This window comes from Tachypleus tridentatus, chromosome 1 (assembly GCF_004210375.1).
Source record: "Tachypleus tridentatus isolate NWPU-2018 chromosome 1, ASM421037v1, whole genome shotgun sequence".
In the NCBI taxonomy this organism is placed as follows: domain Eukaryota; kingdom Metazoa; phylum Arthropoda; class Merostomata; order Xiphosura; family Limulidae; genus Tachypleus; species Tachypleus tridentatus.
The window spans coordinates 7,681,936-7,700,935 of record NC_134825.1 but is presented as its reverse complement, the minus strand read 5'-3'; the positions used below and the strand labels follow the sequence as shown (position 1 = coordinate 7,700,935).

General features: G+C 32.8%; 1 protein-coding gene across 3 annotated transcripts in view; it reads left to right on the top strand.

The window, feature by feature from the left end:
* The window catches only part of LOC143237760 (SLIT-ROBO Rho GTPase-activating protein 3-like), a 95,334-nt gene that overhangs the window by 67,828 nt on the left and 8,506 nt on the right, over positions 1–19,000 (top strand). For all 3 annotated transcript variants that reach the window (XM_076477518.1, XM_076477357.1, XM_076477430.1), the window contains exons 7-15: positions 1,435–1,656; positions 3,665–3,766; positions 3,967–4,146; positions 4,501–4,728; positions 5,107–5,167; positions 6,604–6,681; positions 6,837–6,971; positions 15,100–15,205; positions 18,402–18,623. In XM_076477518.1, the coding sequence (XP_076333633.1) occupies positions 1,435–1,656; positions 3,665–3,766; positions 3,967–4,146; positions 4,501–4,728; positions 5,107–5,167; positions 6,604–6,681; positions 6,837–6,971; positions 15,100–15,205; positions 18,402–18,623 (1,334 nt within the window). The remainder of the gene's footprint in view (positions 1–1,434; positions 1,657–3,664; positions 3,767–3,966; positions 4,147–4,500; positions 4,729–5,106; positions 5,168–6,603; positions 6,682–6,836; positions 6,972–15,099; positions 15,206–18,401; positions 18,624–19,000) is intronic.

Genomic DNA, 19,000 nt, shown 5'->3' with positions numbered 1-19,000 from the left:
TTCACTAAGAGAAAATCTTATGTTACAAATCTTTTGAAATTCTTTGAAAATGTTACTGCTTATGTAGATGAGGGTAAGGGCACACTTTCAGAAAACTTTGGACAACATGATGCATAATAAGCTTGTAAAAGAAATTAATTCTGTAGGTGTGAGGAATAAATTAGCTAATTGGATGGAAGAAAGCAGAGGGTTATTGTAAGTGGAGTACAGTACCTCATGGCTCAATCTTATGACCTTTACTTGTTTTGATTTACATCAGTGAAATAGATCTAGGTAATAGTCAATAAGTTACTTAAATTTACAGATCATATAGAGGTCTAGAGTGGCACAAGGTATAAAGAGGATTTAGATTATTTTGTGAGTTCGGTACATAAATGGCAGATGGGTTTTAATTATGATAAATGCCTGATAATACATGTTGGCTATCATAATTTGAATGAAGAGTATAATTTCAATATGAATAACCTGAGCAGTGTTATAAAAGAAAGGAATCATAATGTGGTAGTTGATTAGTGTCTTAAACCATCCAAACAGTGTGCTTTTACCAGTGGAAAGGCAAATAGGATTTCACATGTTGTATCCACAGAAATATTGAATACAAGTAAGTCTAAAGAGGTTAAAATTTCGTTGTAAATTCCACTGGTTAGGACAAATGTAAAATGTTATGTCTAAACTTGGGCTCCTTGTGTTAGGAAGGGCACTGAATTGTTGGAAAGGGTTCAGAGGAAGGTTACTGGAATAGCACCTAGGATGGAGGGGGTTGTCAAATTAGGAGAGTTAGAGGGGATGTGATTGAGGTGTTTAGGATTGTTAAGGGAATTGATAATGTTGCATCATCATCTATCTTCTTCCGTAATAGGGAACACATTTGGCAGGGTAGGAATCATCTTCAACTAAGATATTTTGATTTTTGTAACAGGGTGGTTAACCTTTGGAATGGGTTGCTGTTGGATGTTGTAGAGGTAATAAATTAAAGTGAGTCTAAGTTGGAAGCTTGGTAACTAAATGAATGACAAGGACTAAGTTTAAGATTATTTTAAAATTTATTTATTAACAGGTAAAGTAGTTTAGAGGTTGGGACAGCCTAGATGGACAAATAGGTCTCTAAACATTATATTTGATGACAAGATTCCTAGTTTGATTAAAGATGATGAACTTACCAATTTAATTAATGTAAGTTTTAGGACAATATTCCCAATTTGTACAACCATGAATATTTTAAGTACTAGATGTGGAAGTTATATTACCATAAAAATCATAAATTATGATGTGATGTTATTGTGCATATCTAAATTATAAGGTTTTTATTATCATAGATGTAATGATTACTATGAAACTTACTACATGTAATCAACTGAAATGAAAAGAAATAACTGGCATTGTCTTTGAAACAGAAAGAAAGAATTTATTTGCTAACTTTTATTTCTTGTGCAGTGCATGGACTTTGGATTGTATTCACTTGTTGCTCAAGCATTTAAGATGTACATTTCTGCAGAAGAGTGTCTTCAGAATTCCAGACAGAACAATATTGACAGCATGGTCAAGTGTATCAGTAAGCTTGATGCAAGACTAGACAAACAGCGATTTCTGGAGTACAATAACTCAGCATTTATGTTACCTAAGAAATTTGAATTTCAAACTAATAAAGGAGATAAGGTAGGGTTTTTCTTATAAAAGAAGTTTTAAATTTTTACTTTATTTTTAAGAGTATGTATTTTGTACTGTTATGCTTTTAAAACCTTCAGTACTAACTCCTGGAATGTATTCAATAATAAACTTGTGTACATGCTATCATTCCATTATTAACTGTTCCATCTCCATTCTACCATTATCAGTTCCATTACCATCTCATTATTATAAGTCTCATTACCTTCTTATCATATTCATCACAGTGTTGTAATTTCATTACACCTCCAACTGCATTGCCATCTTATCATTATATCTTTTATCACTTCAATTCCATTACTGATCCATCATTACCAGTACCTTTATCATCTTGTATTTATTGTGGTTCTATTCTAAAATTATTAGATGTAAGGTTACAACACGTGTGGAAAACCTCAGAATGTCATGAAAACTGAAGTTAAGCAAAGATATGTCAGGGTAAAGTCTGAAAAGTTTGTGTGACAGTAAAACCTGAAAATATTAGAGGAAATAACTGCAAATGTCAGTTGTTAAAATTTCAGCCAGAAAATCTGCTTGTTTATTCATAATAAAAACATATTGATTACATTAATTATATAGTAATACTCTGTTTATTGCCCAGGAATGGGTTCCTGAGGACAGAGCTGTAAATGAATCAGTTCTAAACAGGATGATTTTAACATTAAATATATGTAGATAAGTGACTGAAGGCATTGTTTCTTTCCTGTGATTCAAGTGTAAGTGTTTTATTTACATGGTGGTAAATTTAACTAAATTACTCACTGGAAAAAATCAAATTTTTATTAGCTTTCAATATTGTTTGGTAACAGAGCTTTCAAATAGAAAATCAGACTCCACCTACAACGTATTCACTTTCAGGATTTGTTGAAACATGTAGTTCCCTCTCATGTTTATGACTATATTAATTATAATCAATAAACAGGAAAGGTTTTCATCTGTCAAATGACATAGATTTTGTTTTTTTCTCACTGGAATGATATTGCATAGATGGTTGATTCCACATTAATGATTGCTGTAAAATGAAAAGAACCCTCATTTTGTTTGTTTGAATTAGTAAAAAGCCCTCATGCTGAATTTGCTTCAGTGTACAGAGAATTCCCACCCTGGGAGTTACAACATTTAGGTAACTGTATAATATATCGTTGAGTTTGAAGAGACTAACAGAGTTAAAATTTGATCTTGGTCTATCTATGTCATGGAATATTTAGAAAGACAGAACGAACTTTAGGGTGTGTGTATACAAAAGCTAACAAAAATTATATGTCATAACCACCAAATAAAACTGAGAAGAACAGTGTATGAATAGTGCTTTATGAAGTCCAGCAGAGCAAACTTTAGGTCATATTCAACATTTAAAACTTAAAAGAGCAGTGTAGGCTGTAGCCTCTATGAAATGTACTATATGAAGTCCAACAGAACAAACTTTAGATAAAAACCAGTGTGAACTAAATAGAACAATAGAAAGAATTTTGTCATTGCTAATAATGGAATGGCTGAGATGGTAGGGAAAATGTGGAGACTTTTAGATGTAATCTGTATAATTATTTTGCAGCATGAAATTCTGTTTCTTATATTTGATGTTGTGTTTGGTGAAGACACCAAATTACACCAAAAATGTAATTATTTTTGTAAATCTTTACTGGACTTCACTTAACATTGCACACTTCCCATTTTGGTCTTAGATTGACCAATCTGCTGTTTTACAGTCATGCAATATTTTAAAATAACACCTTTCTCTATAACTAAGTGAATTTAGTTGAATGTCCAAATTATATTTTCTTATACTTACTTTTATAATTATCTTAAAAAAATTGTCCTGTGATAAGACAGCAGTAAAATTTATGGACATTCAGTGCTAAAATCAGAGGTTTAATTCCCCTTAGTGGACACAGAAGATAGCCTGTTGTGGCTTTGATATAAGAAAAAAAAAATTAGTAAAAGATGTGTTTATTAGTAGCTTTGTAAAAATTGTGAAGATGTTTATAAAGTTTTATTTCAGGTACCGAATCTGTGTTTGGATAAAGGTATAAAAGAAGAATTAGAACAGCAACATGAGCAGCTACACAAACAACTGACTGCTCTTAAAGTAGAAAGTGAAGAGGTATACATTATATAAACTATTCTTTAAAATATTCATTATAACAGTTTCTTTGAATTGAATTTTGCAGACAACATTATGAAAGTTTTTAAATAGTTTATTTTAATGTATAATAATCTTACTTTGTTCAAAGAAAGCTATATTTACACCAAAACATTATAAATTTCCCAAAATATCAACTCTGAAACATTTGCTGTACTTAGCTTTGGAAAACCCTTCAGACAGCAGAATGTTCCCTGCTGGAAATTATGAGTAAAAAAAATTATGACTGCTCTGATTTATTTGCTGAAGAAAATAGTACCAGGAGTAATTTAAAGGAGCCTGAAACAATGTATCTGAAACTTCGAGCTGATAAACAGGAAATTGAAGAATTTTACCTCAGTGTAAGTACATTTTACTGAAAGCAAGAACTTGTAAACATGAATAATTTCTTTTCAAACATAGTAAACAGATTTATGTATTAGAACATACAAACAGTATTAATTCCTTTAAAGGCCTTGAAAGTATAAATATTAATAAATAATTTGTTGTGACACAGTTTGTTACATAAAATATATTGAAAGCAGTGGCATTTTGTACATTGTTTTTTGTTTTGGGATTATTTTAGTCTTTAGCTAGAAAATAATGACCTGCTTTACAATGTTAAATCACTACAACAAGTCAGTGATAGGCTTTCTGCAACACACAATGTAGCTTTCATTTTCCATTTGTCTGAACTTGAAAAATTTCTTTCTTAGAAATTTCAAAAGTACACCCTAAACAGCAACTTGATAGCTCGACTACAAGCTAAAGCTGACCTTATGCATCAGGCAATAATGTATGAACCAGTAAATGGTATCAGAGCATCTGCTAATCCATTGCAAACACACATGTTGCCATGCCAACCAAGGAAGAAACGAATTGGTCAAACACCAATTATAAGGCAACCAAAGCTGTTTGGTGGAAGTTTGGAAGAGTACTTATATGTAAGGGTTGTTTAATAATATTTTTAAACATGTTTGTGTTTGAAATATATTCAGTATTTTTATCTAGTTTAGAAAGGTGTGAACCAAGTTCCAAACATTTTGTATTATAAGTTTTTGTATATTTATTGAATGAATAATTATCTTAATACCTCAGATAAAAGAGTCCAAAACATCTTAAAATGGTCAACTTAAACCAGATTTTTTATTAATTCACCTGTTTTTTTTTTTTTTCTCGTCTATACTCTCAATGTAATTAAATGGTTAAATTGATGCTTTAATTTATTATGAATTTGTATGGAAGTGCATTGTGTCGGAATAAAAGTCGCATTAACATCTCTGTATATAGACAATAAACTTATTATTTTATATCTGTAACAGGCTATGAACCAAGAAGTACCTCTTATTGTTTGTAGTTGCATCAGGTTCATCAATTTGTATGGTAAGTTTCTTGTTAAAACATTACAGAAACTGTAGTTTCATCACTTCTAATAACATTTAATTTACAAGATTAGATAGTAATTTTTTAATTAAATAATTTTGTTTCATCAATGTTGTGTAATCATCTTTCAAGTATGATAAGACAGATATTATTTTTTGTTCGTTGCTACATGAGATTGTGTTACATTTGACTTAATCTTTAACACTGTAGTTAACAAAGTACTGATCCATGTGACTAGAGTACATCCAAGAGCTCTGAGATATTCTTATGTACGTCTCTGGTAACATATGAAAGTTTTTTTCTTAATTATCAACCATATAGTTACTCTAAATGCAATTTAAATGATTGTATGAGAGTTGCATCTAACCTGCCCTCCATGAATCCAAGCATTTAGACATAAACCTTCAACATTTATTCTTCCTATCATTATTATAGGGTTCAAGCTATATTTGTATTTACAAAATAGTTTTTATTTATTTTCAAAAATTATTTTACTTCTGGGCTAATTGTCTTAAAACTAGGGTAGCAATGTGCCCTGGTGGTCTTTTTAAAAATTATAATTGGGAGTTCTCATTCTGATTTTTGGGGGTCAAATGTCAAGCATAACAAAACCCAAATTTTAATAAATCCAAATGAGACTTGACATAAAGTTACCTTACAACAGTATCCACAGATTAAAAAGTTGGGACTTATGCTTTTCTTTTGATTTGAAATGGATCAAAGTTAAAAAAAAATTAAATGTATGCAATAAGGAACTGCATTTGTAAACATTGCAAGAGGTTTCCATTACAGTATCATAAGAAGTAGGAGGGGGGTCTTTCTCCCACTTTCAGTGTGCCCTGGTCCAACATGGTCAGATGGTTAGACTGCTCAACTCACACTCTGAGGGTCTCGGGTTTGAATCCCCATCATACGAAACATACTTGCCCTTTCATCTGTGGGAATGTTATAATGTGACAGTTAATTCAGTTATTCATTAGTAAAAGAGTAGCTTAGGAGTTGGTGGTGGATAAACAAATAATCTGCTCCAGTACAAATGCACCAAAACCATGAAAATTACTCTTGGGAAAACCAAGAAAACGTATAAAATTCTTCCAGGATCTTAAGGTAGACCCTGAACACTTCCTTTGAAAATTTGTAAATGTCAATAAATCTATTTGTATAAAAGTGATTGCCCTATGTCTTAGAAGATCACAGTTTAGTTTGCTTTAATACATCTTTCTCACAAAGAAGTCTCAAGTTAACACTGTGTTAGGCATTAATTCATCTGAATTATATACATGTTGTAATTCATGTATCATTCCTCACTGCCTTTAATGCCATTTTTTCTTGAAATCTACTTTATTATAATGATCTTATCAAATAAGGGTAATTGAGGGAGACATACTGCATGTGCTTGCTACTATTGGTCTTTGTAGTTTATTTTACATTTTCAGGCTTACAACACCAAGGAATATTTAGAGTGTCTGGTTCCCAGGTTGAGATCAACCATTTGAAAGAAGCATTTGAAAGAGGTAAAATATTTTAGAACAAATAATTTATGCAGCAGTATGATGCTAAGTGAAAGTATAGATACAAAATATTTGTTTAGTAAAAAACAAATATATGTTAGAAGGTAAAATATACATAAGAAATGACTTATATATGTACAATAAATGCTTTGACACAGGAGAAGATCCACTAACAGATGTGACAGACACTAGAGACATCAATACAGTAGCAGGACTCTTGAAGTTATATCTGCGAGAGTTACGAGAACCTTTGTTTCCAATCTTCTTCTTTGATCAACTGATAGAAATAAGTCGTAAGTTGAAGTGTATTTGGCTCATTTATTTTCATATGTGAAAATAAAATGTTGTTAGTGTTGAATTTCAAAAAGGTTTGTCAGTTTAATAGCATGGTTTAGTGGTTAGCATGTCTGTACCATAAACACAAGAATTCACATTGGGTTTATGATCAGTTACGGCAAAAATGTGCTTCACACTCTTGGGCTGTAGCTGTGCAATAAGAGTGATATTCAGGTTAGCGTAACCTGACAGTCAGAAGTGGATACTGTTGATTAACTCTTTTCCTTCTCAGTTATCTATACTTCATAATTAGAAAAGCTATGTGCAAATAGATGATTTTGTAGAATTACTCATAACTATGAAAAAAATGAAATGTAATTTTGATATAAAGATATGAATATCATAATAACATTAGGACAACAAGGGGCCTTTTATTCCATCTAGGCTGTCCTTTCAACTAAATTAAACTAAACATTAAAAACTCACAGCCAATTTTTATCATTCAAATATTTATGAAGCTTTCCCTTAGACTGTTTTAAACCATTACCACATTTGAAGGCAACATTCCAAAAGTTGGCCATCCTGTTAGAAAAATAAAGCTGTCTCAAATGAAAATAACTCTTACCCAACAAAACGTTTTATCTGTGTCTTCTAGTCTAACAAATCTCACCATTACATATGAAAAAATATGATGCATCCACACAATAACTTCCTTTAATAATCTTAAATATGTAAACCAGATTCCTTCTTTCTGCAAAAAAAAACAGTCCAGAGATCTTAATCTGCCCTTGTATGACAACTTTTTATTCCAGGTATCATTCTAGCATTCATCCTCTGAATCTTTTCCAACAGTGTTCGTTGTTATGAAAGCAGTGCAAAACTGAATACAGTATTCCAAATGTGGCCTTACAAATGATATATACAATGACATTATAATCTCTTAAGACATATATTCAATATTCCTGAAATTATAATCTACAACTCTATTTGTTTTGCTACGAGCAACAGTACTTTGGTTAGATGACCTAAGAGACTGATGAACCAGAATGCCCAGATTTGTTTCTTCCTTAACATCATTGAGGTTGTTTCCATCAAGACAATACTCATAACTCAAATTGTGATATCCCAGATGCATTATCTGCATTTGTTATAATTAAAAGGCCTCTGCCATTTATTTGCCCAACTCACCAAATATGTTTATAAAGCAGCAACATCCTCCTACAGCCAACAAAACTTTAATATCATCAACAAGTTTGAATAATCTGTTGACCATTCCTTCATTCATGTCATTAATCCAACTCATAAAGAGCAAAGGTTCTAAGACTGAGCCCTGTGGTATCGCACTTGTAACATTAATCCAATTTGACTGAGCCTCATGGTACTGCACTTATAACATTAATCCAATTTGACTGAATTCCATTTATAATAACCTTCTGCTTCTTCCATCTAACTACTCTTCTATCCAATTTTCTAACTTATCTTCCACACCAGTATCCTATTCTACATGAGCAATAACTTCTTCAAAGAATGTCAAACAATAAGTAAGCAAAATTTACCCCTACTAAAAGTTTTTAAGCTAACAAAATTTTAAACTTTGTTTAATGACTTTGAAAAACAATTTTTATCAGACTCTGAAAAAACTTTTCCTACTATATATGCAAGACTAATAGGGCTTGAAAGGAAATAATTATTAGCCAAATTCTAGGCTTCTAACAATTTCCCAGTATACAAGAGCTTAGTCAAAATAGCAGAAAGATGCTTGCATATCCAGTCCTTGACTGTTTTCAGGATATTTTGGTAAATATTATTTGACCTGAAACTTTACCATTTTTTTAAAACTTCCCAGTTTTCTCCCCTTAGTGTCAATTCCTGTACATGGTGAGGTAACCTCCCAGAGAAGGTTCTGTACTTTCAGTTTACTTCCTCTGGGATTTGAACATCCACCCACTTGTTTGCCATATGTAGTGATCCCTGAAGAGGAGGAGGAGATCCTGGTAGTTGATTGGTCCAACCCTAACTCACCACTTTGGTCTTGAATTTCTGTATACAGGCTGCCTTTGGGTGGCCCCCCTTGGATCAGTTGGCTGGTCCACTTGGGATAGGCTCAACTGAGTATCAGTGTTGGACATTCTCAACAGGTGTTGTTGACATTGTGTCTGAAGTAGGCATTTGGGTATAGTGCTCATAAAACCCTGGCATTGCTGCAGTGTTCTTGTTTGGCATTGTAGTGTGTCTCCTTATATGACTCCATGGTGGATGGGGTCAGTGAGCACCGAAGTATTCTTTCTTTATTCTGGATACCCTAAATAAAAATAAAATAGTGAAAAAACAAATCATAGGAAAACGACCACATCTCAAAGATTCTGAATAGCATTCTTAAACTTCTTCAACACCTTTATCTCATTTTCTGATATTACATTCTTTATTAGGGCAAATGTTTCTCTTTTTTTATTCAGAGGGGACTAGAGGGGCTTGCTGGCTCTCCCATGTCAGTCAAATGTTCTGAGGACATCTTGGTGGAAATTTCAACTCCAAAACAGAGTAAACTCCTCTTGAATTTGAAGGCCATTGGGGATATACTCATTGAGGTTACTTCCCATGCTACTTTAAATTTATCACAAGGAGTTATTGTTGAGAGGGATTTGAAGAACATCCTTGAGTCAGAGACCCTTGCTGGTTTCTCCACCCAAGAAGTTTCTATAGTGAGGCTTACCTCCACTCAGAAAGATGGAGTTATGATGCTGACCAGTGTCCTACTTTTGATGTTTGCATCACCATAAAGGCAGGTTGTCTAAATTGCAACATATGGTCATATATTCTGAACCCTCTCAGATGTTTCCAGTGTCAGCAGGTTTCAAAGACATAATATTGTGGTTCTTTGACTTTTGCTTGTTGCAGTGACAAGGACCACATGATTCCTATGAGTATGAGATGGACCCTCATTGTGTTAACTGTAGTGAATCTTACTCATCTTACTTTCATTCATGCCCTAAGTGAGTGCAGGAAAAAAAAAGATACAATGTTTGAAAACGGTTCAAAAAAATTTTTATCCCAAGATTTGAAAGTTACTGTCCACCACTCCATCTCAGATGTATGTGCTACATTCTATTTCACTGCTACAGTGAGAGTGCCGACGGATCTCTCTGTGTCTCTGACAGAGCCATTTTCAAACCACATGAAGAATTATTTGCCCTGTGCGGTTAAGAGAGTTGACAAGCCAATATAAACACCTATCTCTATCCCCACCACTCCTATCTGTGGCACCCCAGATTCACTTCATTTGACTCCAGCTTCTAGCATTTCATCAGGTCCTTCTTCTTCTTTGGTCGTGAGATGCAGAATGATTAGTAATTCATACCCTCAGTCATTTAATATTCATCTACTGACAGAAACCTACCCATTTCACCCAGAGCAGGATCCATAAAAGTCAGTAGACCCCTTTCTACCAACACGAATAAAGAGAAAATATGTGGTCAAAAACAAAAGAGCTCTCTGCCCAATTCTCTTCCACATAAATGAAAATGGCCACATTGCTACAATGGAACTGTCAATGTTTCTGTTCAAATTCAGATGAGATCAAGGTGCTTGTTGATTCTTATCATCTTGTACATCTTTCCTTGCAGGAAACATTTTAGGAACCTGCTGATATAGTCACCTTTTGGCAGTTTTGTTTATACTGCAATGACAAGTTTTGTGATGGACAAGTGCAGAGGTGTGACACTGCTGGTTGACCAGCACATGCCTGCTCTATCTTTTCCACTTTATACACCCTTGGAGGCTGTAGCCATCTGTGTTCCTTTGGGTCATACCATCACTGTCTGTCTCCTAAAGAGACCTATGATCAATCAGACCTTAATGCTCTCATTGAACAGTTGCAGTCTCCCTTTTTAATCCTGGGGAACTTTAATGGACATCATCCCCTCTGGGGAAGTGCTGATATTGATAGGAGGGGTCACTTTGTAGAGTGTATGCTCTCTGATCACAACCTTTCTCTTTTCAATACTGGTTCTTATACTTATTTTCATGTACCTAGTCAGTCTCTTACTGTTATTGATCTCTCTGTCTGCTCCCCTTCACTTTTTCTCACTTTTCTTGGAGGGTTGACAGTGATCCATGGGGCAGTCACCATTTTCCTATCATTTTGAGAGATACTGACCATGGTTGATGCTGCTTGAACCATCTCTCGAGGAGGAAGCTTGACCAGGCCAACTGGTCATCTTTCATTACTCTCTCATAATTTAATTCTGTCATCAATAGACAACTGCATGGCAGCAGTAAATGACTGTATTATCCAAGCACTCAATCCATTCCTAAAACCATTTTCCATGGTATTCTCGTCCATAGTGGAATCCTGCCTGCCACATGGCATGGAAGGCTAAAAAAATGGGTCTGGGATACCTTTCATAGGTATCCCACACTTTCAAACTGCACTGTTTTCCATGCACATGCTTGGTGGGTAAGATGTCAAAGTCAGAAGGAATCTTGGATTAAGTTCATAACTAGCATTTCTTCTACAACCATTTCCAGCTGTCTCTGTAAGATCTTGAAAAAAATGATTAATGCTCATCTTGTTTGGTTCCTCAAATCATACATCTCTTCTTGTCCACCCAGTGTGAGTTCCAACAACAGCACTCCACCATGGATCACCTGATTCAAGTTGAAACATTAATTATGTAGCCATTCTCAAGTAACAACGTCTTGTTTCTGTATTTTTTTACCTTGAGAAAACTTATGATGCTACATGGAGGTATGGCATCCTGCAAGATCTCTACTCATATGGATTGTGTAATCATTTACCCATTTTTATTGAATAATTTTTAATGGACTGGCAATTACAAGTTTATGTTGGTTCAACAGTTTCCTGTTCTTTACATCAGGAACTTGGAGCCTCTCAGGGCTGTGTCTTGAGTGTCACACCTTTTTATTATGAAGATTAATGACATTACCTGACAAGTCCCCTCTACAATTCCAAATGGACTCTATGTCAATAACTTCCCCATCTCATGACAGAGCATGAGGTTTATTGAGTGGCAGCTACAGATTGGCCTCAATCCTTTACTGAAGTGGACCACAGCAAATAGGTTCACCCTTTCTCGTTATAAACCTGTTTGCATGCACTTCTGCTGCCAACAAGGTATTCACCTCAATCCCGAGCTCAGTCTTGGAGAAGTTGTGCTTCCTGTAGTCATCGAGACAAAATTCTTGGGACTTATATTTTACTGTAAGTTTTCAATCCACAAATCAAGCAGCTACGTGTCAAGTGTAGAAAAGCATTAAACATCTTCCATGTCCTGTCTGTCACCTTTTGGGGAGCTGATTGATGTTCTATGCTAAAGGCCTGTTGTGCCCTTATTCGATCAAAACTAGACTATGAGTCTCTGTCAGGACCTCAACCTTGAAGGTGTTGGACCGTGTTCACCATGAGGTACTTCAGCTCTACACCAGGGACACTTCTCCATTCTAGAGTTTGTACACTGAGTTTCTTGAACCTCCTCTGCACCTCAACTGTCTTTACTATATACTTCATAACCTCAATTCTTACCACACCAACCCACCTGGGGTTGTCCTTCCCTTCCTCGGTGGGCCATACGTTTTGAGAATAGACAGTCTGCAAATTTTCCTTTTAGCCTTTATATCCAGGTGTAGTTGGATGAATTGGGTCTGTCCGTGGATAGCATTGCTGTTTCCACTGGTCAGCCCATCCTACCATGGCTTATTACCATCCACAGATGTGACCTTTCTTTAAGTCATCAGAAGAAGGCAGATACTCCCAATAGGAAGTACCATCTTCTATTTGCCAAACATCTTTTGAACCATCCTTCCATTCCCATTTATACAGATGGTTCGAAATCAGGTGACTCTGTGGGATCTGTCATGGTTTGTTATGGTTCTGTGGTTGCATGCAGAATCCCCAGTTTCTGTGTTCACTGCCAAACTGTATTACATTTCTCCTGCCCTGAATCACTTAGAAGCTGTGCAGTACACAAACTGTACTGTTTATACTGACTCAACTAGCTCTATACTTGCCATGGAATTGCATTACATAAGTTCTCACCCTATTCTCGATGATATTTCTTCATTATTCTGTCCCTCTCCACTGTCTGATCTTAATTTAAAGTAGTTCTTTGTTAAGGGCACCTACAGAAATGTTTTCAGGTGAAGGGGCAAAACATGTATGTAGAGGATTAGCTTTTACAGTGTAAGTCAACAAACTAAGAGAATATGTTATGTGTTTGGCTTAAATACAAGCCGAAATTTACAGTTTTAATCATAATTACTAAAAATGCTTAGTTTTAACTACAGTGTTAAGTTTACATCGTATAATATGTGCAATGTTTTGTGAAATATAAGGTATTAAATGCTCCCTCTTGTTCCTTCCTGCAGACACCCATATTTACAGTTGAGTTAATATTTATAATGAATAATCCATCCCCTCCTCTATTTAGTGTAAATTATTGATTGCAAAAACATTTCCTTTCTGCACCAAACTTGGCCCACAATTCCAACCAGTAAACTTTCTCTTCCTTTTATATTAATCTAACCCTAGCATTAAGTTAGTTATAATGTCATCTCTGCAGTTTTGTTAGAATTAAATTATTATTGTCCTTCTCTCTCAATGTCTTGTACTTAACAATAAGTTTCTTTGATATACGCTTCCCTACTTAAGTAGCCTCTGTGTATCTTACAAAAATTACATCTCTATCATCATTCTATACTAGATCTCTTGCCTTGTTGCTTATATCCTACACCCCATCCACGAATAGCATAACCTAATTCTTTTCTTCCTATTTAACCCACAGAATATCCTGTTCAGATGTCATACAAAAGAATATAAATCATATAACAATAACAATTCTCATCCTTTCTGTCTCTAGTGTTATTCTTCTCTCTTTACATTTACATTCATGAGCTAATCAAATATGTTAATTAGCAGAAACTACTCATAATTAAATCCACTACTTCTAGCTCTATAAGTATTGGTAGTGTTTTTATCTTTATGAAAGTCATTATTAACTACTCTATCCTTTGCATGTGAAAGCCTAATTTTCTCTTTAAATCTCAATGCCATTTCTTGGAGTTACCCTTCATTTTATCCCCAGACTTTACCCTATTTAGAACAGCTTTCAATTTCTCTTCCAACCTTCAAACCCTACATTCAAACTGTACAACTTCACTTGTAGCTTCTTTAAACATGCATGTCAGCCTCAAATTCTCAAATAGAACCTACCTCTTGTATCTATCACAACTAACACATTATGAACATTTAACACTGACATTGTTACTAATCATTATAGGCTGGAAATAAATAAGCAACACTAAATACAAGTGGCATATTGACAACACACCAGAGTTAAGTAAGTTTCACTATTTCTTTGCTACCTTATCTTCTCGCTAAAGTAATTAAGTTTACCTTTAAAATGAAAATTGAAAAATAACTATTCTTTAGATTATTATTTTCTAAGTCTTACCAATAACTGAATAAGCTTAAATATTCTGATTTACTCCAGCCACTATTACTAAGAAGAATAAGATAACAAATATTTATTACACAACTTCTGTTGCTTTAATCATTTTCCTTATTTTAGAACATGAAATTAGTTTAAGTTGTTGAAGGAAGTTTATAAAAACATTTTCCACCTTTCCTTGATTTAAAACTATATAATTCATTGTATCATTCATTTTCAGAATGTGTTATACTTGTTCTTGGAATGTAAAGATTAAGTTATGAGGTTTAAGTATATTACATATTTGGAATACATAGATGTATATTTACTCTCTTGTCTATATAACTTACATATGGATTACACATGAGCTGATATAAGAATATATTAGGTTCTTTCATAATTATACAATAGTTTTAGCTTTTCTTAATAACTGTCAAGACATATGTACCATCATCTTATATTTTTATATATTTTCAAAAGAAGAAATGATAATATATGCAGTATTTTATTTAGTGAACAAAGACAACTCAGAATTAATGTCTATAATTTATAAGTGAGAAAGTTTGATAGAGAAATGATATTTTGAATTTCATTCAAATGATGAATATTAAAAACAATAAATATATTTTACACCTAATTAAAATCAGTTTACAAGCTGCTGAAACTATAAAGCTAACTCGTATCTAACATGTCATTTTAGGCATTGAAATTAAATACCAGTTCATCAGCAAAGTTCAAAATGTAATCGCTAGTCTCCCAAAATCGGTGGCTGTTGTTCTTCAATATCTGTTTGCCTTCTTAAACCAGTAAGTTTCTGAAGTCCTTTACATTATGATAAGATTAGAAAGGTATCACAGCGTTTATCTTTGTATATTAGACAATTGTTTCAAGAAAATAAAAACTTCACATTTCAGTAATGTTATTAAAATGAAAACTAACTTTCTTTCTCAATATTAAATTCCTATCAGAACAAGATATATACTGAAAGTTAAACTAATAAACAATTTTTAAATTAGTATAGCTCATTAATACACTCTTCCTATGTATCTGCTTATAAAGATTAGAATGCATTGCTTCATATTAGATAACATTGCTGTTAACAGTATGTTTGGCCATAATTCCAATGGAATCTCACAAGGTTTGGCCAGCATAGGAGATTTAGGTAAGTCCAAAATAGATATATTAGGCAAACAGTTATAGCTATACCTTTGAAGAACATGCTTATTTTAGTTACTGTAAGAGAATTATTGCTATACAATAGATTTTAATTAAATTGTTTAATATCTGACATATTATACGAGTGCCAGTAAATTGGTGGAGACTTTGAAATGCAACTACTGTAATTGTTTATCACACTGTATTTTCTCTTGTATACATATCTGCTAGAGTTTAGTAATATTTTAAAATATTTAATTTCAAAAAGCATTGTCTGGAAGTAGGCTTAATAATAGTAATAAACATCACTTTCACATTGGGTCAAAGGCCAAGTCATCTTACTTGTTGACTTACATTCAGAATTTTATAGAGCAAACTATTTTATAAGATTGAAATAAAACTGCAAATTATTATTCAAATTTTAATATTAAAGATGAGTTAATATCTTAATTTAAAAGTAAATATTAAAAGAAACCATCTTAATAGATTTTAGTGAGTCATTTGGTATGTTGAATGCCACACTATTTGAAATTAGATGTTTGTGATGTGAAAATATAAAGATTATAGTTTTGTACAAATTAGAAACTCAAATTACTAATATTATCAAGCTAGAATATAAAATAAGAACCTCATATTTTTGTTTTTTACTTATGTACTGAATTAAACACAGTGGCGATATTCACCTCTTTCTGTTTTTAAAAACAGTTCCCTATATACACTTACTTCAATGTATGATATGTGAATGACAATTCGATAGCTCATAATGTCCTCTTAGTGGTCTTTCTCAGCCATTTCAATCTGTGAAAAGGCAACCACATTCCTTCAATCCAAGATTTCAAGGCAGTATGTTGTGTTATTAGTTTACTTGAAATTTCAAATTTGTTTAAATCTAAATACATCTTAGTTACTGAGCTTAATAAATTCTAGTGGAATTCTATGATATCAGTATAGTTATTTATGATTTTTTGGTTATTCAACTCTCTTTATATGTATATTAAACCTAAAAAAAACATTTTGTTTGATGTTCTCCACATTCAAAATTTTAAAAGCCTTAGCAACCTATGTCCAGCAACAACTGAGTAAAAGGTTGCTGTACTTTTGATTTATTGTTCTATGTTTTGAAAAAAATGGTGTTAATAATTTATTTCTAAACAGTAATAATCTATATATCTGTATATATAATGTATAATAATTGAAACATAACTGTACATTACAAAATACTAGTCCACTAGAATGCATCCAAAACAGAGAAGATTAAAAATCAGTTTTATATTACTGAATATGTAATGAGTGCACGTGCACTACTTAAATGTTAGTTATGTAATGTGAGCTAGGCATGACTGGAAAGTCAATATAATAAAAAATAATAAACATATATATTCATATATATCATTATGAGGCCTAAGGTATTTAGACTAAACGTCTGTATTTTCATGTTATAATATATAGTCTTTCTAGCATGAAAAAAGCATAATTTGTATTTATTTTCTAATTTTTTTATGATGGTCAAGTGACAGACTCCACACAGAGTATAGAAAATACAAAATATAAAGTCTTACTGAAAACAAGTTTTTGAATTGTATTTAGGATGTTTTAGAGAATACACAAATAATATTAGAGGTTTTTGTGACAAAGAATAGTTTTTTTAATTATAACATGAAATAACTTTGCACTCAGACTAGTAATGAAACAAACTTGATGTTTTAACACACAAGACTATAGTAAAATTATTTGATTAAAAATCTGATTTTTTTGTGTACAAAATACTTTTAATCTTTACTAAAAATCCACCTAGTTTTGTTAAGATGCACATGCTATATCAAAGTTATAGGTCAAATACTTAACGTGTGCAAATATGTAAACAACTCATGTATACTGAGCCTGTCGAAAAAGGTTTAATTGATCTGGAAAAATGCAGTAACTTGTTGCATGTGAATTAACAGAGACAGTTTTAAAGTCTGAATAACTAATACATTTCTCTTAACAAAGTAAACCAAAAAATGGCATAATATCTAGATGGAAGAGCTATTGCCTTCAGAAATGATGTAAGGAAGTAAAATTAACTGCATTTAAAGATTAGGAAAGTTAACTTCACGATCACTAGAAGTGGCAGATAAATGATAAACTCATTGGCAAATCTTCATCAGCCATATTCCAACCATAATAAGTAAACTGTGCTGTCTTGTCATAAGTTAGAAGGTCAGTAGCAAAAGCCCAAAAGTCTCTGTTTAAAAGAGCAAGACATGTCATGTGTATGTAATTTGCTTTCATGATAAATTTATTAAACCATCACGTATCTCAAGCAGCTTAAGAATGAAATGAATATTCATGCAATCCATATAAAGATGTTGAAATGGGATCTGGAAAACAACCATCCTCACACATTAGATGAATTATCTTAATTCTGTAGAGGGGAATGGTGTGTTATTGACATGGTAACCTTATAACAATGCTTTTTGCAGCGGAAACTGCTTCAAGGCTATTGTCAAGATGAATCAGTTATCAAATAAAACATGAACAGACATATGGACAATTATGATGGGACAGATACAAAATTATTTTAATATAACCTCTTTAATGACTGTATATCAAATAGTATATTTACTAATTTTGTTAACGTATTAAAACTTGAGTATAGTGATTGTGCATATCAGTACTTAATTTTGTTATTAATTTAGGATTCTATTTTCTATTAATTAGCAAATTGTGTTGTATTCTCTGGTGTTGCTAGTATAATAAACATGAGTATACATAATACATGCTTATTGAATTGTTATATTTTGTGAGCGTATCAAACTTAAGTAAATTGCTTCATTGTCAATTTTGTTGTTTATCTGGTTTTGTTAGTGTTTCTGAATTCAGTGATAAGAATATGATGGATCCATATAACCTGGCCACCTGTTTCGGTCCATCGTTACTACCTATTCCAGAAGGCAAGAACCATGTTCAGTGTCAAAGTTTGTTGAATGAACTCATCAAGAAAATGATTATTTACCAAGAAGAGATATTTCCTGCTGATGGTGGAGTAGCTTATGAGAAGTATATCAGTCACAATGTACCAGAGGAAATGTAAGGGTTTGTTGAGGTCTTAACGATAAAAACTCTGTTTCTCTTCCTCTACCATTGTGTCCATAGCTTAATTAAATTTTGATGCTTTACTAGGTCATATAAAATTATTTTTATCTTCTTTACATTTTATACAAAAAAAATTATATTCTTAATAATGGTCAATTAATTAGTTTTACAGTATGGTTACAAATTCTGTATCATTATCAACAATGACTTACTTCTGACACATAAAACTGAAATTGTAAAGTTACTCTCCATACACAGTTTGAAATGTTTGGTTGCTACCACCTTACATTTTGCAGTGATGTATAATTGACACCATGGTGTTTGTCTAAACTTTTACAGATTCAGATCTGAGGAATGTGTCAGTGATGCAA